Below are 27,476 nucleotides of genomic sequence, written 5' to 3'. Positions count from 1 at the left end.
TTATAGATTTCAAATAATTAGTTATCGAGTTCGTTAGAACTTCGGCGGGAAGAATCCACAGACGGCGAAGTCAGCAAATTACATTTACAGTTCTAAACATGACCTAACCTAAAAGTGAAATGAAAATGGGAAAACAATTAAAGAGTAAGAAAGAAAACATTATATTTCAGATCAATTAGATTTTTAATAAAGAATACTTTCAAAAAATACCTCGAATTTTGTTGAACAACATTTTTTTTACATTTAATGAACCGCGGTACTCGAATATGTTATTTTGTTAATTTTTTAAAGTGACTTTACGAATTGCGCCGCTAGATAGCAGTACTTGATAGTACTAGGTAGCGAACAAAAACTTGATAATGTACTTGAAATAATAAAATTTAAAAGAAAATATACTGTAGCTTGTTTTGATAGTAAATGCTCTTACGTACGTGAAATTATTGAAGATGAACCAATTTTCTTTAATTCCTATCGCTTCTTTAAAAAAAATAAAAGTATTAGTTTACTAGAGACTATACTAGTTTTATTAAAAAAAGAATTAATAAAAGAGAAATAAATTCGATTGGTAAAATCGAATTTAACGATAAAAATTGAGGGTTACACTTACAAAGCAATAAGTGCAATATTACATCACGTATCTTCGATTCGTGAAGATAATTTGTACAAGTTTTATTAAAAAAGGAAAAATATGGTATGAAGTGAATGATATGACTATCAAAAAATAAAAATTGTTCGTGAAATTCAATTTGTTTTTTCCAGAAAGGCAATAAATTTTAATAATAAATCCATAAGATAACATTTGTAATCCATAAAACAAATAAAAGAATCTAACAAAACGCAGTGTTATCCAAAAAAATTACAATGAAATTGTAAACAGTACGGTAAGAGTGTCGCAGATATCATTTCCGCTCAAAAAACAAACATTTCTGTAATATAAATAAAACTGTTTTTAACAAAATTGTACTGATATCAAAAAAGATAAGACACTACATGTCTATTATAAAAATCTATTATTATTTTAGAATTTTTTTTAAAGAAAAATACATATTAAATATATGAATACATATAAGAAAGAAATAGAAAATTTTGTTACAAAACTCTTACAATAGATATACAATAATAGATAATATACAATGTTCAAGCGTTCCATGTAATAAGCAAAAAATAAAAATTTGTTACAAAACTCTTACCGGCCCGATTTCATTTGTTAAACAATGAATAATAAATAATACATAACATATTTACAGAAATTATACAATTCTTATGATTATTCGTTGTTTAATAAATGAAATCGGGCCGGTAAGAGTTTTCTAACAAATTTTTCTTTTTTTTTGCTAATTATATAGTACGCTTCTTAAACACTGTTTATTATCTATTATTGTATATCTATTGTCTATTACATTTATTTAATGTGTATTTTTTTTAAACAGAATTCTAAATTAATCTTTTGATAATAGAAATGTAGTGCCTTACCTTTTTGAAGTTATACTTCTTTTGGCGCGTTAGGAGAAACTGATCGGAGTGTATTTTCAACAAGTTACGGAAGTTGCGCGAGCCGATGTAACACACTTGCGCAGGCCCATGTGGATCGGTTTGCAGTACATGCGTGTAGTGTCTAATTCAGTCAGTCGTTCAATGTAAGTGATTAGCACTTGTTGTAAACGTAACAGATATGTGGGTCATAATAAATGTATATTTATATATACGGATTTCTGAGATGGATATTTTAAATTGTGAATATTATTGTTCATATTCATAAAACTTTATTTATATTGCAGCGTATATTCATTTTTTATTTTTTGAAAATTGTGTATCAAGATTTGAGATTATATTTATGTAAGTATTATTTTTTACGATTAAAATTACATTTTTTAGTAGCAGAAAATAGCACACATCAGATAAATTCTTGATTTTGCATAAATAATTTTAACAGAATTTTTGATATGTATCATATCTTTCATATCATAACCCTTGTGCTTATTCAATCGTCATTCGAAGAATTAATGGAATTAAACTAATCGAAATATATTCGATGAACTTTGACAACGAATACCTTTTAAACTGTATAAAATAAGTATTATTTAATTTAATTTAATTTAAGCGTTATTTATTCAAACGTTTATTCGTGTTATTTAATGTCGTCTATCGATAGTTTGACTTGGTTCAAATTTGTTTGAACGAGTAAAAAAATTATTTTTTTTATTCAGAATATAACTTCTTACGTGTGTACATAAGTACACAGGAGATTTTTTTTGATATCACTATCATTTTGTTAAAAACAGTTTTATTTATATTACAGAAATTTTTGTTTTTTGAGCCAGTGCTTGTGTCAGTACCGCATGCCATTATTACACTTAGGTTACACAACAATCATATATTTTAGTCAACGGTTATTTGTATACGATAGGAAGACGCTTTACATAACATATAAAATCCACGGAAGCAATCAATACAATGAAAGAAATTTAATTAAACATAATATGTCAATACGGAACTCACCGAGATTGAAGAATGAAACTGGCACTGAGAATCCACATTGAAGGAATCTGAATAAAGAATTGAATGCAGTTGTCTCAAACGTTCAAATCGGTACTCTACTATATTGTATTATTGTTTAGAAAAATCATTATTTAAAAAGAGTGGTAGTTAAATTAATATAATATTTATAATGTACGGTGTATTATTTTACTACATTCGGGGAAATTTCAGCATTCAGAATACAATTTCCAAATGACGTTTCTTTTTCATTAATTCATTTAACACATCTTCTGCAGTCGGAATGTAGTTTTTATGTATGTTGAGGGGTGCTAATCGTTCAGACATGTATTTCCAGTAGAATTACTCAAATATGTTTTTAGACTTGGTAATGTCGAGAAACATCATTCGTTTGTACATATGGACACTGGGAGTGCAGCTAGTATTTTAACAAAGTGAATATATTTGGCCGTCTAAAAGTTAACCCATCTCCGGCCTTTTTCGGTTCGTTTCCCTTCTCAAGACGTGGAATTTTCTGTACCAAATTTAACTCGTTATTCAGGTCTTCCTGGCAACCGTTTCTTATGTCACTGTGAGCAAAGTGAAGGCGTAAACTTGAGACGGCAGGGGTAGAAAGTCTGTGTTCGTAGGTTAAAGGCGCTGAAGGCCTTTCAATATTTCCTTGTGTTTCAAGAAACGCGAATCTAGATAGGACATGAAGGTATCCAGAAATGGAATAAAGGTAGAGACACGGAAATAAAGTTCTGGCCTCGCTAATGATAAGTCCAAGTTTACACGGTTTTATGCTCACGCTGCCGTGCGAGGGATTTGAATGAAGGATCCCGACCTATTCGAGACTTTAGAAGCGCAAATGAAAGTTTTAGAAAATTCATCATAACATTTCCGCGTATACATTTCATTTCACAGTTAATATCTTCAGCAAGGTTTACTGCTTCCACGAGATCAAAAGTTGTATTTTGCAGGAATTTACACAACAGTCTATGAATACAAAATAGCGATATCACAAATTGACAGTGGTCAAAGCACATAAAAGTGAATTTGCTTGTGAGGGCAAGTCTTTGTCATTCCATTCTGATATGCCTTGAAGGGTTTCAATAATAGGGTCGTACAATTCCACCACCGCGGCGACATAATTATACCTTTCTAACTGACGAGTTGCGCAAAGTCGAACGAGTTTTTCACGACGTGAAGTTGTAGTTTCCATTTCACTTATCGCCGATTTTAAAACACGTTGCCTTTTACACTCGATGTTGTACCGATACAGTTTCTAACGGCAGTTACTTCACAAGCACTGGATAAAGCTAAGTTGAGGCTGTGTGCCGAGCAGTGGACATATAAAGCTAGCGGAATTATTTCCTTTACATGTGCCTGGACTCCTGACATGGACGTAGCTTCATAATACCCTTGACTACGAATCTTATTTAGGTTTACATTTAATGAACGGAAGTTGTCCAATATCGCCATTGCGATTCCTTTTCCGGTCGCATTATATAACGTTAGGAATGGTAGAAAGTTTTCCTTTAGACGCTTAACAAATATTAATGCGATTCCTCTACCCGAAATTTAGATATACATTTTTATATAAAAATAACAAAATGGCGGACAGTGAGAGAACGAAGGAGAAATTGGCATTTTTCCTAAGGATATTTTTCGTTTAGTTTTACAAGTAGAATCCAAAAATGTATAGCCAGCCCACCATTTTATAAATACTCTTTGTATATATTAATGTGATGTAAAGAAAAACATCAAATGCATTAATAGAAATATTTAATAAACTTCCAAGAGTTAACTTTCGTGGTTATCCCGCATCGTAAGTTTGTGATTAATATTATAATCGTATGAAAACTGATTAAATAAATATATAAATTATAAATTAATATATGTTTTTGTTTTTTAACCTCCGGATCCACCGTTATGCATCCTTCAGAGGATGAGATGAATGATTTGAAGCATGTGTGAAAATACCATGCCTGACCGAGATTCGAACCCGGACCTCCGGATGAAAGACCGAGACGCTACCACTCGCGCCACGGAGGCCGGCTTCTGAATGTTGTTGCCCGCTGCTATAATTTATTGTCTATGTAATTCATCGTTTTCAAATCGTTTTGTTTTTCTTTGAATTTACAAACACAGCATTTTTCTAGTATGTTCATCTTTTAATGTCGTTGTAAATCTCTAAAATTTCTAAATTATTTTTATAATCTGTAATAGTACGTTTATGTTGTTTATATTTTTTATTCTGTTTTATGTCATATGTGAATTTTAAGTAATCGTTATAATTATTGAGTTTATTCAAGACGTTATAGATATCGAGTTATATGTTCATAAATTATGAATATATAACCGTATTGAAAATACACTCTTTAGGTATTGAAATTGAAATAAACAAAAACAGCATCATAGAAACAACCGTTTATAGAAAACCTACAATAAATAACACCGCAAAACAAAAAAATTGTAATCGTCCACGGACGCAGAAAATTAGCGCATATAAAAATTTAATTTTTAGAGCGTTAAAATATACAAAAAATAACGAAATCAAACTCAAAAGGAACTAAATACAATAAAACAAATAACAATATCTAACGGTTTTGATAATGGAATTATTGAAAATATATATAAAAACCAAACAGCTAAACATCAAAATAATTTTACATTACAAGATATTAACAAAGAACCTGCTAGCAATTTTTTAATACGCATACAATAAAATAATAGAAAAAATTACTGATGTTTACGATAAAAATAAATATAAAAAAGCCTACAAACCTCAGAACCGCATTTTAAAATGTTTAAGAAGTGGAATATAAAAAATTAAATGTCATGAATGTAGTAACATATTATCGGTAAAACTAACACATCTTTAAAAAAAGATTCACAGGACATTATAACGCCTATAAAAACAAGAAAAGAGGTATATCTAATACGGCTTACCGTGTTTCTTTTTCTGTTTTAGCCTCCGGAACCGCTGTATTACTTAAGAGGATGTTTGTATGAATGAAGTATAGTCTTGTACAGTCTCAGGTCGACCGTTCCTAAATTGTGTAGTTAATTGAAACCCGACCGCCAAAGAACACTGATATTCACGATCTAGTATTCAAATCCATATAAAAGTAACTGCCATGGCCGCCCGTATTTTTTTTTTTTAAATTCCGGGACCACCATCAGGTATCGCTTCAGAGGTTGAGATGAATGATTTGTAGCGTGTGTGAAAATACCATGCCTGACCGAGATTTGAACCCGGGACCTCCGGATGAAAGGCCGAGATGCTACCACTCGTGCCCCGGAGGCCGGCAGATGGCTGACCATCTTTTCTTTTCCTTTCTTTTTCCTGTTTAGCCTCGGTAACTACCGTTCAGATAATACTTCAGAGGATGAATGAGGATGATATGTACGAGTGTAAATGAAGTGTAGTCTTGTACATTCTCAGTTCGACCGTTCCTGAGATGTGTGGTTAATCGAAACCCAACCGCCAAAAAACACCGGTATCCACGATCTAGTATTCAAATCCGTGTAAAAATAACCGGCTTTACTAGGACTTGAACGCTGGAACTCTCGACTTCCAAATCAGCTGATTTGGGAAGACGCGTTAACCACTAGACCGACCCGGTGGGTTAGATGGCTGACCATCTTCTTTTTTTTTCTTTTTTTTTTCTCTCAGCTCCCCTGGGCCAGACCGACTTGATGGTATTACGCCGCCCAGGGGAGTGTCTTTAAACTCAAATAGGCCTCCCCACCTACCGGCTATATACCGGCAAGGCAGGTCGGCCTACCGGTTAGCTCTTTTTGAGAGTTCTTTATCAATATTGCCCCCTTGGGGACCCAAAAGGGCAATACTAATACACCACATTATTACACCACGCCAGACCCAGTTCGCCGCGACGCGGTACCGGGTCCCTTCAGTATTCAGTGTGCTGTTGCCTGACTGTTACCCGTGGAGTCCTTGGTGGCTCATCAGAGCCAACACACCGCAGCATGCTGGACCTCACCAGCAAGGCTGTCCACCCAGTCCTATTCTAGCCAACAATGAGTCTTCTCTCATCGGAGTATTTCTGTAGAACAACTTGTCTAACAAAACTAGCAAAATTATTCCGGTTTGACTCGCTTCTTAGCATGTAGTCTATTGTTGTCTCTGGAGTTATACCTGTGAGTGCCTTACTATGTCTAAGTGTGTCCCATCTATTGCACTCAAAAAAGGTGTGCTCAGCATCATCTAACTCGTTGCAGTAGTTGCAACGAGTCTTTTGAGAATTAAATTATTATCATAATTATCTTATTACTTATTACCGTTTACTGAAAGTAGTTTGACGATTTATTATTGTTCTATAAGTAACAAAGTTTTTTTTTTAAATATTATTATCCGACTATTCTTTTTTTTTTATTAGGACCAAAATTATATCTTTCAATGCATCTAATTTAAAAGGGAAAACTGTGCTCGGTCAAACGGTGGCATCGCAGCAAACATTTTAAAGATATTCTGAAATTTAAACGTAGAAAAGAAATCCTTGTAAAACGCTGGAGATTCACTTACAACATTCAAGTTCATAGGAAACTGATTATGACACTGAAAAAAAAAATTATCCGAGTTTAAAAATCCATGCGACTGAGAGCGTGAATTTGTAATAATTAAGCGAATTTTTAACGTAATATGTTTTTAAATAATTCTTAATTAATTTAATCGTTAAATTCGGAGAACCTTTTTTGAGAATAAATTATAAATATGTTATGTTTTGTACGGTTTGTACCTGAGTTCTCGTAGTCTGATTTTATTAAACGTTCTACTAAATAAGGTATCCCACTATAATCATTTTGCAGTTTGTGATAGAAGCCGCTTTCATTCTGCACTTTCTATCTGCTACTTAATTCTTCCATCGACCGTTACCTCGGTTCCTTCTTGCCGTACAATTTTATCTATTCCTATCGTTCTTCTCCTGTTTAGTTATGATAATCTTGTTACGTTTTTCATTACTTATCCTTCCCTCATTTACAGGCCAAATAATTTTCAAAAGCAAATAGCCATGTATTACTTTCTTGCTATTAATTTACTTCCTTGTTTATCTGATCCGTTATAACCGAGATCGATAATGAACAACAAAAGAGGTCGAAACTGTTTTACTCTCTCTGCACCGGTTTTCCATTTTGGGACTGACAACTATTTTTACGTAGTTCTCACATTTATTTAACCATCTCTATTGGTTTCTCACTAAATTTTTTTTTCTTCCAAAGCTACCCGCACAGAGTGATCCTTGGAATACTATCAAGCATCGGCTTTGAATTGTTATTGTCATTATCGATTCTCAGCTGTTTTCTAGTAATTGCCTCATGGAAAACAATAAGATCAGTAGTTGCTTTTTTTCTGCCAAAAACAATGCTGTTCACTTTTCCAACATACTTCCTTCTTGTTATTAAATAATTCAAAAATTTTGTCGCTTGTAAAATGAGAATTATACACTCGTAATTCTCATATCTTCTGTACAGTTTTTTGAGAATTAAATTATTACTTCTGTTCCCCGATGTCTACCTGTTTTTCTTCTCCCCATCTTTCGTCACCTTAGTTATATAAATAACCATTCTCCCTGTCGTTCTTACGATCTCATTCCGACCAGATGACTTTTTCAGTTTCATTTTTCTCACAGCCATCTTCCCCTCAGTCACTGATATTTCTTTCGAGTCTTATTTTTCTCTTTCAACTAGTAGTACAAGTTTCTTTTTTTCAGTCGTAGTTTTTCCTTTAAATCCTCTGCAAATTTTGTTTAAAACGTTTCTTTCTTGCCGATATCTGTTCGATTCTATTTACGCCTTTTTTGTTTTTTCATTATTTCCTCCTCTTAACTTTCCCTAGACAGTATTTTTTTTCACATTTCATTCCGACATGAAGTTTCTTTTTTCGTTTCTTACCCTTCACCGTACCGCATACATTTTTGCAATATTCAACAAATGCTTTTCTACGTTCTACCTCTGATATCAGATCGCTTCCAATGACTCCACCGGTATTAGTAACGGGAACTCTCTTTAATTCTCCATTATTTTCTAGATCCTTCAATTTCCATACGTTTACCTTCATTTTTCTAGCGTTTAACTTACTTATTTTTCCACTAGCATGCTTGGTACTAACCTGTTATCACTACAGAGCGAGATATGAAGCATAACTATGACATCCAATAGTTGTTTGCTCTCTACCTTCTCCATCGTGAAGTAAATAAGTGCGCTTCTTGCCCTTCTTCACCCAGTCTTATTGTAAGTTTTCTTTCTCAGCCGCATTTTGCTCAAAGTAAGTCCATTTCTTGAACAATAGAAAAGGCGTGTTAGAGTACTCTCTATTCTTGCTCTGAATTTTACCCGCGTGTATTTTTAAACTCCTTTCTCTGTCATTTCATTTATTCTATCAACAAGTCCTAACTGCCCTCACATCTGCGACCCGAGTACGGTGTATACACATACATTTGTTTGCTTTGTTTGTTTCCAAGCATCATCTTCATTATGATAATTCAGTCGCTGCAAAGCGATCCTTTCCATATTTTCACTGATCTTTCCTTATCATAACCCGATTCCATTCATTACTTCTTACGACCGATCCGCTGTAGCTTATATTTCTTTCTTAATTTTTTACCCTTTCTCTTCCATTTCATCTCGCTAAAACTAAGGTGTCTACAAATAACTCATTTTCAATCGTGCGGCTTCAACCTCTTCACCGATTCCAGTCGGCATTAACATATTCATAACACCCGATCTTGTATTGTCCCCTCTCTTTTCCTTTTGTCTTTGTTAATGTTATTGCTCTTCTGTCCTTTTCAGGTTTGTTCCCGGATTACTACTCGTCATAGCACTTCCGGTTTCTTAAGTACTGCCTACAGCTTCTAGGATGTTTATACACAGACACATATCCATTTAGATTCTTAATACGATGCGGTTATCGCTCCAAAAGTCATTCTATAACTGCTGGCAGATAAAATCCTGCGCGTCGCTAACGATTAAATCTTATATGCAAAGGGTCTGTCATTTTATTTACCGGTAGCCAACACCTGGCACATCACCGTGTCCATTTTGGTTTTACGTAAAAGGCTGTTCAACGGCAGTAGCATCCAAGTTGTCGATTTACACCTGAATATATTAATGAATAGTAACAACATGCCGAAGAGCAGTAACCAACACGTTCAGCTTTCTGAAAAAGATAGCCGGTCAGAATGTATAAAGAAAATAGATGAGGACAGTAGCGTTTGCATAGGAACTTTATTGTTGAAACGCCCAGAAAAAGACGGTTGTAGTAGATCAGGAAAGTCATAGACAAGAAGAAATACACGGTAATAGAGGTCACTTTTAAAACATCAATAGACTGTGTTGAAATAAAAGAAAAGATTTCACTGAATAATTACCTGGACATGGAATACATAATGTCTTGTTGAAATCCTGCCCTAGAAAGTGATCTATTTTACACTGACAGACATTATTCTTACAGATGCTATTTTCTGTTGCTTCGCAATGCGATGTAATATTACACGGTACGCTATATCGACCTAAACATAAAACTTAATATCATATTTAAACAAACATAATTTAACAATATTAAAGTACAAGTAAACACAGATCAATTTGATTAGTAATATTAGTTATAAAATAATACGACGAAAATTAGCGTGTAACTGCTGACAGTAATAGAGTACAATATCTTAGATGATATTTTCATCGTACAGCACATACGGTTTCATTGCCGAACCTGTAAACAAAAATATCTGTGTATCTTCCGTAGGAATTTAAGATAATGATACACATGGAATATTCCATTCGCTTATTTATTGCAATTCAAATGTAATACAGAAAACTTAATAACTGGAATTAACTGTTTGTATTGCCGACTTATGAAATAAATTATTTGAAACAAATTTAGATAAAATTAATTTTTAATTAGCTTTAGACATATTTTTTGTATTTTATTTTTCGTTTTTTTTTTTTTTTAAATTTGATTGTTTCTTATTTTCTAAAGTATTTAATCCTTTTTATAATGAAAATGTTTCATTTAATGTAAATCTCCCAGAAAACATTCGATACATTTTATTTTTCTCTTTTTAATAAACTTCAAAGTTCTTACGTTTGTATTTAGTTTATTCGTACCGTTTTACTCAGAATAAAATTCTCTTCAAGCTTTGTTTAAAACTTGTGTTTTATCATCGATGTTTTATTAAAAATTGTTTTATACCAAACACGAAACAGTGTGTTTTTCGACCCCGATATTTTGTCTTTTACCCTGGATTTCCCGAAAATTACTAAAAATACAGTTCTGAAATCTATTTTTTTTCAAATTATTCGGGTCAGATTTCACGTAAAATTTACCCCTTAATTTGGGTCCCAAGAACTACTGTCTGGCTTAAATTTATTAAATGCACCGAGATCAGGGTGAAATTTTTTGTCAGCTGGCACTTGCTAACGAAGCGTTTCTGAATCTACGTTTATATAGACTTTATTCTTTATCTTCACCGGTTAAACATGTCCTGATAATTTGTCACGTTCTTCACGATTCGCTCTGTATACTACTATTATAACAATTTCCAGGGTTAAATATTACGCTGAACTAATCTATTTACAAAATAATAGTTTAAATCTAAGAAAAAAAGTTTTTAAATAAATAAAAGTAACCGACCAAAACCTTGCGCTAAAAATAAAAATAAAGTATATTTTTATACTAGACTATAGACTTTTACCTTGATATAAACTTTATATATATATTGTTGCGCGGTTCGCTGTTTCATCAGGATATTGAGAGGTTGACAATTTAGAATGTTTATATAATAACAATGCTGATAAATTCAATATTAATAATATAATAATTTTTTTTTTTACGGAGGGAGATGGAAATGCATTTATGCACGGAGTGTCCATTAGCAGACTACCGACTAAAACCACCCTCTTTTTCTACCAGAACCGTTTAACACATTACTTCCGGTAGAGCCCTCTTATACTAGCCTGAGAATGCCGTCTACGAATCGGGCTACACTCTGCCAGCCGCTCAGGTTACGGAGCATATCATCGCCTGTCTTCCACCTCTTTACCTGCCGAAGCGTGACAACAGCAAAACCCGGTCTCTTCTCACCTTACAACAGGTGTTCATTACGTGTTAGCGGGCAGTATAACAAAGAACGATTGTTAAAAGGACCTGTACTTTACAAAAAGGGTTCTCCTTTTTGTCCCTTTCTGGGTTCCTCCGATTATTATAATTTATATTACTTTCATGATAATCGATAGGAATCCGTTACTCAGGCCTGCTATACCGATCGTGTTGCAATATATATATATTTTTATATTATGTAATCTAGTATAATATAATTATTATATATTACTATATAAATTAGGTTCACGCATTAGCATATAACAACACACTCCTTTGGGCAGAGGAGTGGCTCTCATTGCCGGGGCCCTTTCCACCGTAATTATCGGAAGCCTGGTAGCGAAAAGCACCGGGGTCTCGGTAAGGCCACAAACAAGCAGCGAAGGTGACTTTCGCGAAGCGCAGAGTTTCCTGTACTGAAAAAGTATCGCCTTTCACACCTACTAGCTCTCTAAGGATAGGGAGCTTAAAGTCGCGGTTCGAGGTATCCCCTTCGGGGCCATCTGCGATGAAGCGAGAGAGGAGTTCTCCCCGCTCGGCTGTGACGTGGCGTTGATCCAGAAATCGATCGCAAAGGACGGTAGGGAAACCCCTACGTGAGTATTACGCAAATAGGGCTCCTGCGCCGCGGACCGATCACAACCCGCAGCATTTTGGCCGCGTAATCTAATCCCCACCCCCTCGACCCACCGAACCCGCCCCCTATGACGTCACCCAAAAAAATTAATAAATAGACTTTTAATTGTTTTTAGTATGATGTGGAAATTCCCCCCCACCATTCGAATCAAATTTGGGGTCCCAACCCCTACCGTCAAAAGATTGCGTCAGTTCCGGGGATTTCGTACGATTAATAATATTAATTTTTAAAGTCGTACAACGGCTATCTTATGTTATTTAATTTGCGTGTACAAAAACGATACTGTCGCGACCGCTACTCGATTATGTTTATTTCGTTAGACGAATGTTTGCGTTACATCAGCGGCATAATTCGAGAAAAAACCGTCGAATAAAATAATATTTATAATAATAAACGAGACGGGCGTAGAAAATCATATAGAAATAATATAAAATATTAAAAATCATAGAAATCATATAATATAATTATATTATAACAAAATTATATTATATAGAAATAAATATAATTTATTTTTACCGGTTCTAAGTAGGGGATAAAAAAAATGTACACCTTATAGATAAGAAAAACTTCAAACTGTGAAACGCGAAGATATGTCAAAATTTTCCGGAAGTCGAATCACGGTATCCGTTACAATAGGTGTAGCTTTTTTATGAAATCTACCTAAAATACCCCCTCCGCGATTAACGACTACTATTTATTCGATTTTCTCAGGTCTATGTGTGTCGCAAAACACCATTATCACCCGTTACACTTGATTTCTTGGTCTCTGTCCTTTCGAAACAAGTATTTCTTTATCTTCAATATTTGTATATCGAAACGATTCCAACCGTTCTGCCTCCTTGGAAAAGTCCTTTGCTTCACCTATTCTATATGGAAATGCGCGCTACGCAATGCACATTTCCCGGTTTTGTAGAAAGGACAATCGTCTACGTTTCTGAAATAGGGTTTAGGAACAAATTCTGATATCTCTCTTACGTTATCGCGGAACATAAGAATGAATTTAACCATCTCTCGTCTTTTTGTGTATATTTTGAAAACTAACGTGAAAGAAGTATTTTCATCGCATTCTCGGTGTACACTGCGTCTGTGTAATTTCCCGACTTTTTTTTGTCGTTTGTTGATATCTCGGTTTAACATTACATTTTGCATAAGGGGACTGGAAGAACACTACCGAAAAGGAGCAACGACGATCCACCATAGCCGATTCTTTTACGATAAAATCACCGCTATTTTCTACGGTGACTTTCTGACTATGTACGACACAGAAATTATATCTGTCAATCTTCTTTATGTTTTCGGCGGAAGCGGGAGAGGAAATTCAAGAGGGTTTGACGTGTTCATTTCCGCTCTTTGAGACGGTTACAGTTTCCACACCACCCGTGAGGTATTTAATACGATGCGTTGAAACTTTTTCGTTAACGAGTTAAATCTCCTCCTAGAAGTCTACCGTAAATCATTCAAAATAAATTACTTTTTATTTCTTTCTTTATTTATTTTTTTGTTTTTATAATGATACTTGCTTACACGATCGATTTTATCGTACCGGACAGCGGAGTATATTGGATCGTACGATCGGTAATTATCATACGGGTAGTCTTGTCACGGTTATTATTTGAAGATTCGAATTCGTTCCCGTTTTTAACAAACCGTTTTGCTTTGAGTAGTCGAATGCATATAAAGGTGCGGATTTAGCGAAGTTAGTTATATCGATAAAATTTTCCCCTTACCCTTTCTTATAATACGATTTATAAAAACGAGTAAACACGCGAAAGGAAAAGATCCGAGTCTCCCGGATCGCTACGGTGTCATCTTCGAAATCATAAGCGAGCAGCAGGCGAAGCAGCTGCCTGAGGCCGGCGTTGTGACAAGGAACGGGCTGAATGCTCAGTTGCCGGCCGAGCGGAGGCCGCAGATATCGGTATACGATATGTCAAGGGCGACAAGGGTGGAGCAACCCGAAATCCTCAGGGTTGTACGCGGGCAAAATCCAACACGGGATATGTACGTCGAGGATTTCCTTCGGAAAACCAAGGTGATCAAACAGCCGGGAAGGAAGGAAGACCCAGAGTCACCGGGTGTTAGAGACCTCGCCGAAGATCGGCAAGTCTTGGTGACCGTTGGACGTCTGTTTTTCGGGAGGACCTCATGTAGGGTCGTCGACCGTATAGAGGTCGTCCGGTGCTACAAGCGTCAGGGCTTTGGTCACAACTTTCTCCGATACAGAGCGCAGTCGGAGATGTGCGGTCACTGTGCTCTTCCGGGGCACAGGGCAGCCAATCGCCCTGCCAAGTGCGCCGCCTGTACCTTGGTGAAAGGCAGCGATGCTGGAAACCGGGGGTAGGCAGTGCTGAGCGTGATATTGCTCGAGTAACTCTAGGTCCAGGAGCCGTACGCGGTCGGCGGCAGGATGGACAGCTTCCCCGGGGTGTATGTTATTCATTCAGGCGGGGGACGGCCGCTTCCCGCGGTCGTGGTTGGCTCAGATTCATCGGGTGTCTTTTGGATGCCCTGATGATCAGATGAGCAATTCACCGTCGTGCGACTCACGAAGGGTACGCTCAATGTTATTAGTGTCGGGATACTTCCAGCTTTGGAAACCTACCCAAACTCTCCTGAAAGGCACCGTGCCCAGAGAGAACCCGCGTGATATACCGACTGGGGGAAATACACCTAACCGCACAGAAATCAGATTATAGGAAATATACCGTGCACATAGCAACCTGTGGGGGCTCGTCCCACCTGACCTGCGAAGATGCAAAGGGTTGGTTTTCAATCACTTGCTTTCGTTCCGACGTCAAGAGGTTATTTGCCTTATAAACGTAATATAACGTAATTCAACGTTACATAACGTGACGTAATTCAACGTAATGTTCTTTACGTTGAACAGTTAAGATACCTATTGGTTTGACAATGGCTATAATACAGACCGCCTCTTACAGCCAGCAAGAGAAGTCGCTGGGATCGCAGCAAAATGTCTACCCAAGCTTCACTGACACCCGTGAAGTATCCGCGATAGTTCAATCCCCAATCGAATTGAATGACTCTACGGATTGCGTAAAAAGCACCGTTGTGGGTGTTCCATGAACCGAAAATTTTTACGGAATTGATACGAAAGACGCGGTAGACAGTGTCGTTACCCGTGTTAAAAATAGTAGATGCAGGATGGTGGCGGGTATCAGCCTTGATATCACCGGTGCTTTTGATAACGTTTGGTTGCCGTACATTCTTAATATTCTTTTAGACTTGGAATGTCCGAGAGATGTGTATCAGCTTATACTTAGTTATTTTCGCAACAGGGAAGTCTGGCTGACCGTCGGAGTCTCACAAGAGCCCACTAAGGGCTGTCCGCAGGGGTCTGTCCTCGGGCCGATCTTTTGGAATGTTGTCATAAATGCACGCTTGTTCACCGACCTAGGAGAAGGTAATACGTGTATTTCCTATGCGGACAATATTATGTTAATAGTTGAGGGGGATACTAGAACGGAGGTTAAGGATAAGGCTTGTGCGGCCCTGGGATTGGTCTCTAGCTGGGGGAATGAGGCTAAGCTGCAGTTTGCGCCTCATAAAAGTAGGCTTATTAGCCTCAAAAATGCAAAGTCGCTGTCGATGCGAAGAAATATACGGATGGATGGGATACCGATTCACTATGAGGATAAGATTAAATACCTAGGTATTTGGATCGGCGAGGAATGCAACTTGACGCATATTGGTTAGCTGGCATTTCTCCCACCACCACCCCATTCGGTCGCCCTAGAGCATAGACCAAATGTTCCGTGCCAAAAAACGGCTACTGTGCCTCTAAAAAATGGTATAGCGACCTCGATCCTATCTGCTCCCAATGAGCTGCCTATCTTGCGTGAGCGAATTAAGCAGGGTGCCGTACAGCACCCGCTTAAGTGTCCCAGTCGCTCACTTGTCAACAATAAAACTAAATCGGGGAGGCGCACCCTTGTTACAATTAAAACTATTGAAGTTCTTATATCTGAAAGACAGCAATTTAGGCTGCCACGCCTTGGTCGCTGTATGCCAGCTAGTACCTGTCCACCATTTAACAGCGCTTGGAGCTAGTTTGGCTGGTGGCCAGCCATTATCTCAAGGAAGGATTCCTACAACAGAGCTTAGGAGTCATTATTACATTACACAACCCTTAAAATTAACGATGACGGTTGAACATAGCAACCTCATCGAGGAACTCCCACACGGTCCAACAGTGCGGCTCTCGCCACATTGACTCGCCGTTTGTGAGCGACCAAGTTTCCCCCCGACCTCTAAGTTCCGGGGTGGCTCGATCTCTGGCCCCCCCAAGAGCAGGGCAGTCGAACATCATATGCACGTTCGACTGGACCTCCCCGCAGACACACAACTCATCAGCCACCAGGCGAAACCGAAACAGATATTGGTTCAAGTTTACATGGTTGGTGAGCACCCGGGCACCCGACGCCCTTAAAAACGAACTCGAGGCATACCATCCCCCCAGATCCTGTATAAAACTATACAAGGATCTTCCCTTAGTCGTGGTGTGCCATTCAAGCTGCCATGTCTCCATCGCGAGGCTCCATAGCCTCTTCCACAGATGGGAGATGGGCAACTGCACGAAATATTGTTCCGGTGCATTGTGATCACCGTTCCGCTCCAGTTCTGGCCCGGCTCGAAACCGCATCCCAAATGCCTCGGCCTCCCGACCTCTTCGCAACTTCCACATGACCGCTCGAACTTTCACCACTAAATCGATTGGGAGAGCCTTTCCCAATACAGTAGTAGCCTCGTAGGAGGTTGTTTTAAATACACCAGTGCATACTATCATGGCTCTGCGCTGGGCACTCCTTAAAGTTTGAAGCAGTGCTCTATTTCTTTCCAACCTATGCGCCCAAACTGGCACCGCGTATGCGATCATACTTTCGAAAACGCTTCAGTACACCAAGAACATTTGGCGGCCCGACAGCCTGTAATCCTTCCGAGAAATCCTCCTAAGCTTGTGCATCACAGAGACAGCGTCCGCTGCAACTTGCTTAATATGGTTACTAAAAAGCAACTTATCATCAAACAAAACACCTAGGTACTTATGAACCCTCACTCAGCTGATTACACAGCCTTTATATTTAATATGGGGGTTTCGACTGCATGATCATTTTGTCTGCACCCTTCAGAAGCATAAACTTCGTCTTGGGCACAGAAATCTTTAAATTTTGAATGTCCATCCAGCCCTCGGCGGTTGACAAAGCCGCCTGCGCTCTACTTTCTAGCTGCGGTCGTGAAATGCCACGAACTAAAAGGAGACAGTCATCGGCGAAAGCCTGGGCCGTGACCCCTTCTGGGAATTTCAACCCCAGAAATCCGTCACTTGACGCATAACGTCAATTAACTCTGTGATAATGCCCTTCGATCGTTGGTAAATCTGAAGGGTATTTGCAATAGACAGTGGTGTTTCAGTGTCCGCAAGTGTAGAGTTATCTATCGGGCGGTTTTTGAAGCTATCGTAACGTATGCTGCTCGGAACTGGGGGGGGGGGGGTGCGGTGAAGAGGCGAGGCTTGCGTGAGAAATTGTTGCGTTCTCAGCGCCTTGCTGTGATCACGGTTTGCAAATCGTATAGGACGACGTCGACTGCTGCGTTGCCGGTGCTCTTGGGACTAATTCCGATTGATCTACTGGTGGTGGAAAGAGCGGAACTTGCGTGAAGAGTTAAAAATGGGGAAAATAAGAGGACGGTTCTTAGGAAACTACGGGAAACTACGTTGAATTCCTGGCAGATGAGGCGGGATGCTGGTGTCACGGGTCGTGTGACCCATGAATTCTTCCTAGATGTGAATGCTAGAATGTCGCTGAAGTGGAAAGTTTGGGATCATTATACTTCCCAATTCCTACAGGACATGATAATTTCGCCAAAAAACTTTTTGATCTCGGCCTGAGTCGTGATCCGAACTGTGATGTGTGTGGAGTCAATGAAACGAGCTTTCATGTTCTCTTTGACTTCACAAAGTACGAGTTTGCGATGTAGCGCGAGATGCCTATAATAACATAGGAGTACGTTTTTAAAAACTCCAAAACAGGGCGGCGTGTAGGATTTTCACCGAGTTCGCTCGTGAAATTGGTTTTCTGCGCAATTGAGGGCTGACCTGGCGTGTTCCACTTCCCTTGTTTAGTATTAGTTAGTTTTAGGCTTTAGATTTAAGTTTAAGGAGGCGCATTTTACTTAAGTAACCGGGGCCACACACACAAACAGAGGGATGGATTGTTTACATATCTAAACACATATGTTCTGGTAACTGATGTGGTTGTGTCAAAAAAAATCCACATGTTACACTCACATTAACTCAACACTATACACAAACACAGGGACACGGCTTTATTTGGAGCTGCCGGGGAATGTGATCACCCCACCTCCCAAGAGGTACACAAGGTAGTGGTTAGTTTCAAATGGTCTGATTTACGTCACACACATCCATGTGGTAACAATTTTCCAAGCAGTTACATAGCATAAGGGTGTAGGGGCGGAAGGTTATAAAAAAAAACAAAAAAACATCTATATCACACCTCGCCTGTTTGGTCACACCTTCTCACCTATTACATCTTTTTCTTCTTGTCTCTGTTTTCTTTTGCTTCTCTCTTCCTTTCCTTTCTGAGACTTCAAGTTATACTTGCCCATTCTCGGATGGACTTGACTAACTGGAAGTCCTTGGGAAAGTTTTTCCGAGCCTCCGGTCATGCTGAAGAGTACCTCCACACCGTCCCCGCTGGACAATGGCGTCTCCCTTCCGAAAAGTAGAGACATCTCGTTGATTTACGGTCTCTTGAGCTTTTTTGTAGAGGGGCTTAGCTTCTCTGATTTCTTTAGCTAGCCTGTAAATTTTGTTTCCTTGTAAAATAATGTAATTTACTTTGGTTTGTGGTAAGTTCTTTTACTCGAACGTTTTATCGAGGCGACAGCTAAACTCTGATGAAACGTGACCGCCGAATTTCCAGTTGCGTTCGCTAGATGGGGTGCCATACCTTTGATCCGACGGGGGAGATGAGCCGTGCCTAGGTCCCCGGGGGTCTTGGGTACGCACCAGGTCGTATACTATGCCCTGAGGGAATCCTTTAGTCAGGGTCTTACACACCTCCGAACTGCCATCACGTAGGGAAATAGTCCGATGGCTGAAAAACTTGAGAGCACTTCTAATTCGTTCCGTGTACATCCACGCTTCTGCATCTGAAACAGGGCAGAGGGCCACCATAAATTATTAAAAGCCCAGGATATGTCCATAAAAATCCCTAGCACATATTTACATGAACTAGAGAATACTATATTCGTCACCTTTAGAATGGCATCCTTAGTGCTCTTACTCGACCGAAAACCAAACTGGTTTCCCATTAGCAAATGATCGGTAATCAATCTATCATTAAAACGCAAATACAGGACCTTCTCAAAAATCTTACCGATCACAGGCAAGAGTGATGATGCACGGTAAAAAGAACCAACTGTAGGATCTTGGTCGCCACCACTGAACAACAATACCAAGTCACCGTTCTTCCAACATGCCGGAAAATGACCAGTAAAAAGCCACTTACTATAAACTCTAGTTAGGGGACCAAGAACTACTGGAAGCGCTCGGACAAGGAGCTCTACCGTGATACAATCATATGCGTGGGCCTTGTGCCGTGCAATACTGCAGATCACCAACGCACCTCCGCCTCAGTCTTCATCTCAGAAGACCTTGTATCGGTCTCGAAAGCCGCGAATTTCCGTCTGAAACGCCAGTGGTATGAAACCTCACCTACCTCAGTATCATTCGGGAGCAAATCATTCAAAAAAATATTAAGGATACAATTCTTATTAACTACCACACCATCACGGGTTAACAAGATTGAAAAAAAGGATATCCTCTCTGTGCGTATGTCCAAGGACCCTATAAACAACTCCCAAAGAATCTCTATTACCTTGTTTCTGAACGAAGGAACGCCAGGAATTACGCTTAGAAAACTTAATACTATGAAAGTACCTAGCCCTCCTTCTACGGTAATCCGCAGTTAGGCCGTACGCCGATCGGGATCACCCTCTCGTTGTGTAGCCCTTCTGAGCCAATTCACAGACTGCTTCATTGCTGTCAGATTCCGAGTCCACCTACCAGATATACGTTCCTGGCCAGTGTCTCTAGGAATAGCAGCTTCAACCGCCGCCAATACCGCAGAAGTGAAATTTTCTGCCAGCACATCTAATGGCAGGCCGCCAAGGTCTAGAGAAATAACCTCAAACCCGGACTCCAGGAAAGAGGAGAATTTCGGCAGTTCACCCGTCAATGCAGAAAGCGCTCCTGATGAAGAGGAATGTGCGCCCCATGGCCATCGCGTAGCTCGTTCGCTATCTCATTATCTCAAAAGAGTATCAGTCGATGATTGCTAGAGCAGTCATCAACCACAGACCAGTTAAGTACCCTACCAGGGATGTTACTACCAATGCTAACATCAATATTTTTGCCTGAAATGGCCCACGTCTGTCAACCATACCGACGTAAGTAGCCAACTAGTCTGCAACATTAAAACTTCAAAATTATGCTGCGCGATGAAACTTTCAAATTACCGCCATGATCAGTGATCCCACTGTGCTAGAAAAGCAACTTTGCATTAACATCGGCACCCACAAAGATTAGACCATTACCCACAATACGATGGATATTATCCCACCTCGCTAAATGTTCCTCAGTGAGATCTCTGTTTTGGATGTACGCGCTAACAACTTTAAGGTCCTGACGGTGGATGACAAGTCTGACCGCAACATGATGTGCGTCAGAAACCTGTCGTATGAAGACACTATCAACCGTCTTCCTGCACGTAATAGCAGACATACAGGCTTGTCCTACATAAACCGTTTTCCAACTATGAAAGCCTGCCAGATCACCCCTAATTACACACGGATGCTGCAGAAGGACAACATCTAGGTTCCGTCTCTCCATAATCTCATCTAACTCAAGTTGGACTGCATAAGCACCGTGAGCATTAATTTGACCGAACCTATCCATCTAAAGAGTTAAAATAAAGCTCAACGGCCCTTATATAACAGACACATTCCTTACTGACAACCGGATGCTCATGTTTCTACACAATCTCTTGCAGTTCGAACAGGCCGGAGCCTCGGACCTATGCGAACAATCATCACGCTTGTGGCCCTCTTCACCACAATGCGCAAACACCAAGGCAAATTTACAACACTTAGCCCTGTGACCATATCTGAAGCACTTGAAACGCCTTTGAATATTCACGTACTCTTTTACTCGGCAGGACCCAAAATTGACAAACAGCCTGCCCACGGACGTAAATTTTTGAAAGAGACCAGGACACGCCTCAAAGACTCCATGATATTTTTGGGTATCACGTCTACCTGTTTTAAAGAACAACCTGCATTCCCGCCGGAAGGTGGCATCATCAAAATCAGTATTCTGTTCCCTAATAAGGAACAAAATATCCTCATCGGTAAGGCTGCGATCTATGTCATAGACAATAACGCGGGGTCTACGAATCCTCTTTGGATCTACTTTTTCATTCAATTGTTTGACTGCAGTGGATTCCCTAATCGCCCGATTCGTCTCTTTATCGTCCGCTACTGCAAACAATCTTTTGATGGTCTCTTTTCAGTTTTGGTTCTAAGACCCCTCCGGTCATCCCGAAGACCAACCTGGAGGCCTTTCTTTAACCGACTGCTGGACACAGTTGAGCCCTCCGTCCTGTTAACAAACACAACCTCAGGTTTCTTAGAGGACTGGTTGGTTTCACGTCATCCTCTAACCACCTCAGCATACCTAGCGGCTGCATCGGGGGCGGGGCCGGTTTCTGAACCGCTTTAACCTCTTTAGGTCTTGAGGCAAGGTCCTCAAAGCCCTCCATGAGAGCTGAAAAATTTGCCCGGAAGAACTTCGAACGAGGCAAAAATCTCCCCTTGGTAGCCGCATGGTACTCTTAGGGTCTTCCGATTAGGAAAACAAATTGTCTAATTCCACCAGACCGTAATGGCCTGCCCCTAGCTTGCAGAAACTTCTCAACGATAGGGTTCATATCTTCCCGGGCGGTTGCCTCTACATCCACTTCCGAGCCAATAATCGAGGAGGCCCCTCTTCCGGCAAGGCTTTTTGTCTACCTCCCTAATATCTATCGCGGTTAGAGATTCCCTGACCTAGCTGTTTACGGACAGAAATGTTCGTTCACTGTATTCCTTCTGCTGGAAAGTGTTAGGCAAGCCGACAAGCATGACGACTACCCGCAGCGAGTCATAGGCAGCTGGAGACCTTCTTTATTCACCTGTTACTCACTGCACCTCTTCACCGCTACCGGATGAAATGCGTGAAATCAAATATGAACACACAGTTATGGATTACGGCCCTCACTCTAAAAAGAGCTCGAGCAGGACTAAGGGTAAAAGCCGTTTTGCTCGTAACAGGGACTTATGACCAGGAGTCGTTGCCACTCTTGGGGTGCTCGAACAGATTGCACGCAAAAAATCTTTGAATCTCTGTGAAACGAGGGTAAATCGTCTAAACGATGAAGGCACAAAACCGTTGCAACAGTTCTCAGACAGCAAAATCGTGAAACCGGGGAAGGTACAGACTCGACCACCAGCTCAAAAATAGCACTGAATAAGACAGTACAACGCAATTACTCTGTTCGAGAAAAGAGAACAGAGTAATGGGTTATTTAACACAGCTTGAATTTATTTATAGATTTTTATCAGTCCACTGGAGTGGAGATAAGCAACTATTTTCTCTTCATTTCCATTTTCCAAATCAGTAGCAATATTATTTCTTAATTCGAACCCCTTTCTGAGGTCCTCATATACGGTACGCTCCTTCATTAGACGCTTGACTGTAAGTGCTTTATTACAAATACTGCACATCGGTCTTTCTTCGCCGGCTAAAAAATATGAATTTGTTATTCGCATGTGACCGATTCTAAGTCTGATCACCGCCACCTGTTATCGGCGAGACAGCTTCACGTCGCTCTTCCATTTATATGGAAAAGTTTTAACCGCGTTTATTTTGGTATTAAATCTTTTCCGATTATTACTCCACCGATTTCTTATCGTATCGGTTAACATCAAAAACTCCAACAGGCATTACTTCCACATTATCACAGACTGTTGCCTTCCTGGCAGCTTCGTCTGCACTTTCATTTCCTGCAATACCAGCTTGCCCTGGAGTCCATACAAATACACATCGCTGTCCTCGTCGATTTAAAATGTACAAAATGGACAGGATGTTTGCAATAAGGACATCCTTAATGTTCTTGTTTCGAATTGCAATAAGTGCACTAAGAGAATCGGAACATATTAGCACTCTCTCTTCGCAATAATGTTCTATGTATCGAAGAGCTTGCTGAATGGCAGTAAGTTCTGCCGTGTAGATACTGGCCGTATCTGGCAATTTCCAATAATGGGCTTCTCCATTTACATATATGGAGCATCCAACACCATGTTCGGTTTTAGAACCGTCAGTATAAATTTTAATGTGGCCTTCGTAATTACTGACGGTCGATAAAAATTCCTGTCGGATGATTACTGCCGCATTGTTTTTTATTTCTTCACGAGAGAAATCCAGTCTTGTATGGCGGTATTTCTCTTACAGAAATTGCTAATGTCGCTGGTAATCGGTTTCATATTTTCTTGTCGATTCGTATACCTTATTCCGGCCGGTCTGGAATAGGTAGCACGATGTTCATGTAATGCAGCCAAAGGTTGATCGTTAAAAACTTTGTTACTTATACGGGTAAGGAAGGCCCGTGTATTTACTGCATACCTTAGCAACAGGATCTCTCTTCTGTAATGTAGTGGCATTATTCCGGTTTCCGACATTAGATTAGTCGGCGGACTTGTACGGAATGCGCCTTTCGTATATTTCATTCCACTGTTTTGTATTACGTATAACTTTCTTAGATGCGACTTCCTAGCGAATTAATATACAATACATCCGTAGTCGAGTTTCGATCGAACCGATGCTTTACACAGCCTCAGTAGTATTTCTTTATCTGAGCCTCAGTTGATGTCGGATAAACATTTAATAATGTTTAGGGCTTTTTTTGCATCTATCACTCAAGTCCTGTCTATGTAATCCCGATGTAAGGGATTTATCCAGTAACAGACCTAAAAATCTAACATTATCCTTTTATTCTATTTGACCGTCGTCGATGGTCAAAACAGGACTTCGGTGAGGAATTCTCTTCCTACAGAATCGGGACTTATGTTGTTGAAAATTTTATTGTTTTATCGTCGCATATTATGCGTTTGTCGTAGTAGTTTTCAGTATTATTATGTACAATTCTGTAAAAGTACCGGTCTTTATATATAAACAATTATTTTTGGGGGTAAGTTAAGTAGTTAATACGTTCAAGGGGAAAAAGTGTGGAGAACAAAATCGTTCGGTACATGAAAATTGTACTGAACAATTACTTGCGACTGTGTGGCCAAAAATTATTCGGGGTGGCCGTTTTTGCAGAGGAGGTGGTGACCTCTTGCAGAGTGGACGCTGAGTTAAGCTTAAAAAGCGGGTCCAGTGTCCACCTGGTACAATCGCAAAAATAAAGAAAGTTATAGTATTAGGCTTGAATTACAAATGATAATCCTGGCGTAGAATGCAAATCAATAACAGGATAATTAAGGCCAAAATATTGACAGAGATAAACAGGCATTAACATTTTAAATACTATCGCTCTAGATAGGCGGTTAGCTTACCGTACTGGAATCCAAGACGTCTAGCGATGATGAAGATAATATTTTACTTACAAATTGCGGTCAGCATACAGCCAATTAATCGTTAGAAAACGAATTATCACAAAGGCAGCAACAATTAATTAAATACACATTTCAGTTTTTGTGAATCGTGTAAATTTTACTCTTACGACTAAGAAGAATCGTTTACATGCGATTGCTTCTGCCGCCACGATGCTTAAATAACGTAGCGTTACACTCAAAATTATATATTTAGTTCGTTTTACTATGTAATAAATTCCAAATATTCGGCGTGTAGGAGCACATTATGTTTCGTTTACGTTAAGCGGACTGTAAATAAAACAAACAACGATTCCGATTAATAATCGTGTATTAACATGTTCACGATTTAATTTAATTAGTATTACGTTGTTGAAAAATATATATTATTTAATATATGTACACGTCTACTGTACGACGTGTAAATTTTGACCGAACAGTATGAGTCTTCAAACGATAGATCGAGACTAGACGAGAGGAAACCGACTGCTGGGCTGCACTTCTAGATTGCCAGATTCTAGGGCTGAACCGGCATATACAGCGGAGCCGAGTGAACCGCCAGGAGCCGAGTTAATCGTACGGAGTTGTATTTCAACTCGACATACTACCTGCCATAATCGAACAAATCTTACGATAATATAAGATCGAATCCGACAACCTTAGCGACTAGGCTATATCGTGTGACGCGCTAACAATTAATAAATAAAAACACACGTTTAATAAAATGCAAACAAATTACCTCGAAAGGAAGGAAAAACTAACGTTTAACATCACACGGTGCCAGACAGCGGTGCTGCCTGAACACTCCCCTTGTCGAAACAGATCGCATTATTTTACCGTCCGTACTCATTAAACTACGCCTGACGAAGAATTTTATAAAAGCGTTAGATAAAGATGAAGATGGCTTATATTTAGCTGCGGTTTTTTCACGATTAAGGGAAGCCAAATTAAAAGAGGGAGTATTCAACGGGCCGCAAATAACCAAATCAATTTGTGAAAATATATTTGACGGCAAACCGAATCCTAAAAACCTAGCGAGATGTCGTTACTGTACGCGAAAAAGCTGAAAATCACGATCGGATTATAAACGAACTCTTAGTGAACTACAAACATTTACGCTGCAGAACGTCATTGAAAATTCATTTTTCACAATCTCGTTTGGACTTTTTCCTTTAAATTCGGATGACATCAGCGATGAACAAAGAGAAAAGTTAAACCGAGATATATTGCAGACAGACGGGATGAAAATATGAAGAGTGACTACTGCTGAACGATAAAAAGAGAAGACTTCACCGAACGCAAAAGGAAAATAAAAAAAAAGTAGAACTTCAACCGTAATTGTTATCGTTTGTTATATTTTATTATTTAAGAAGTTTCTCGGTATCTTAACTAAAAATCTGAGGGTGATGAAAAACAACCGATTTCATTTTAAGACGTGTACTTAAAAAGTATATTCTAATCGCCTACTTTTATCTCGGTTGCAATTTTTTTTTTGACCTGTGTAATTATTTGTAGCCAGATTAGAGTACCCTTAAGTTATGTCCCGCCTCTTTGAAGGGTTAGCGGTCCCATTTTAACAGTAAAAATATAACCATTTTACTACACTGAAATGACAAAAATTAGCGATCCTAAAATTTTATTTGCGATTACTTGGATTTGTGTTGTAAAGTGAACTGCATCGATGAAAACTCCTTGGAATAATGTTCCTAGTCTTTTTAAAATATAAATCAAAGCTTATATAGTACTGTAACAATTTAATAGAAATAATTCTGAACGATTCCTGTTTTATATTCACCGTTAATTATAAATCAGCGGCGGAAAAGATTAAGGAGATTATAAATTTAATTTATTTCTTAATACGTTAAACGTTTATCCAAATAAGATACTTTTGGTATCCAAATAAGACGATTATTAATTTTAAAATATACATTTTTAAGAGGATTCCAACCGAGTTTACTTTAAATTAGGATTATAGTATTTATAATAACAAAAAACAATATCTAGTTCGGTTTGTTATTAGAAATAAACAGTTTTCGTAGTTTTCATCGTAAACTATCACAAAAAAGTTGAAATGCGAATAGCATCATTTTATAGATAGTATACATCGATCAAATTATAAATAAGAATTATTAAAACTACTAAAATAAGTAAAACAAACCTTCACAAAAAAAGAACAAACAAGAAAATAAAATTATCGATTCGTAATACGTATATTTCACGAACATTTTTATCGCTTTTGAATAAACTGTTTTTCAGTTTAGAACGAACACATACGTTTGCGCGAGTGTAAATGTAAATCTGAATATATGAAAGCGATCGTATTTATTTACGTGTAAATACTAGGGTTTAAAAAATCTGATAAAAAAGTAAAGTAGTAAGATAAGATACAAAAGTAATATAATGATAGATTTATTGACAGTTCTGCGGTGCTAATTATTAAAGATAAAACGTAGTATTAACTACGTTTTTCATTTAATATTTAATCGCTAAAAAATTTAATTAACGAGTAAAATA

General features: G+C 38.6%; 1 protein-coding gene across 1 annotated transcript in view; it reads right to left on the bottom strand.

Moving 5' to 3' along the window:
* LOC142330546 (uncharacterized) overlaps positions 1 to 27,247 on the bottom strand; it is a 50,682-nt gene extending 23,435 nt beyond the window's left edge. Inside the window, exons 1-2 of the mRNA XM_075375887.1 lie at positions 27,121 to 27,247; positions 9,870 to 10,010 (exon numbers count right to left, since the gene is read on the bottom strand). Coding sequence (XP_075232002.1) covers positions 9,870 to 10,010; positions 27,121 to 27,187 — 208 coding nt within the window. The 5' untranslated portion in view covers positions 27,188 to 27,247. The remainder of the gene's footprint in view (positions 1 to 9,869; positions 10,011 to 27,120) is intronic.
* Positions 27,248 to 27,476: the final 229 nt, after the last annotated feature.

This window comes from Lycorma delicatula, chromosome 9 (assembly GCF_047948215.1).
Source record: "Lycorma delicatula isolate Av1 chromosome 9, ASM4794821v1, whole genome shotgun sequence".
Taxonomy (NCBI): Eukaryota; Metazoa; Arthropoda; class Insecta; order Hemiptera; family Fulgoridae; genus Lycorma; species Lycorma delicatula.
Note: the sequence above shows the minus strand (reverse complement) of the source record. Positions and strands in the feature narration are given on the sequence as shown.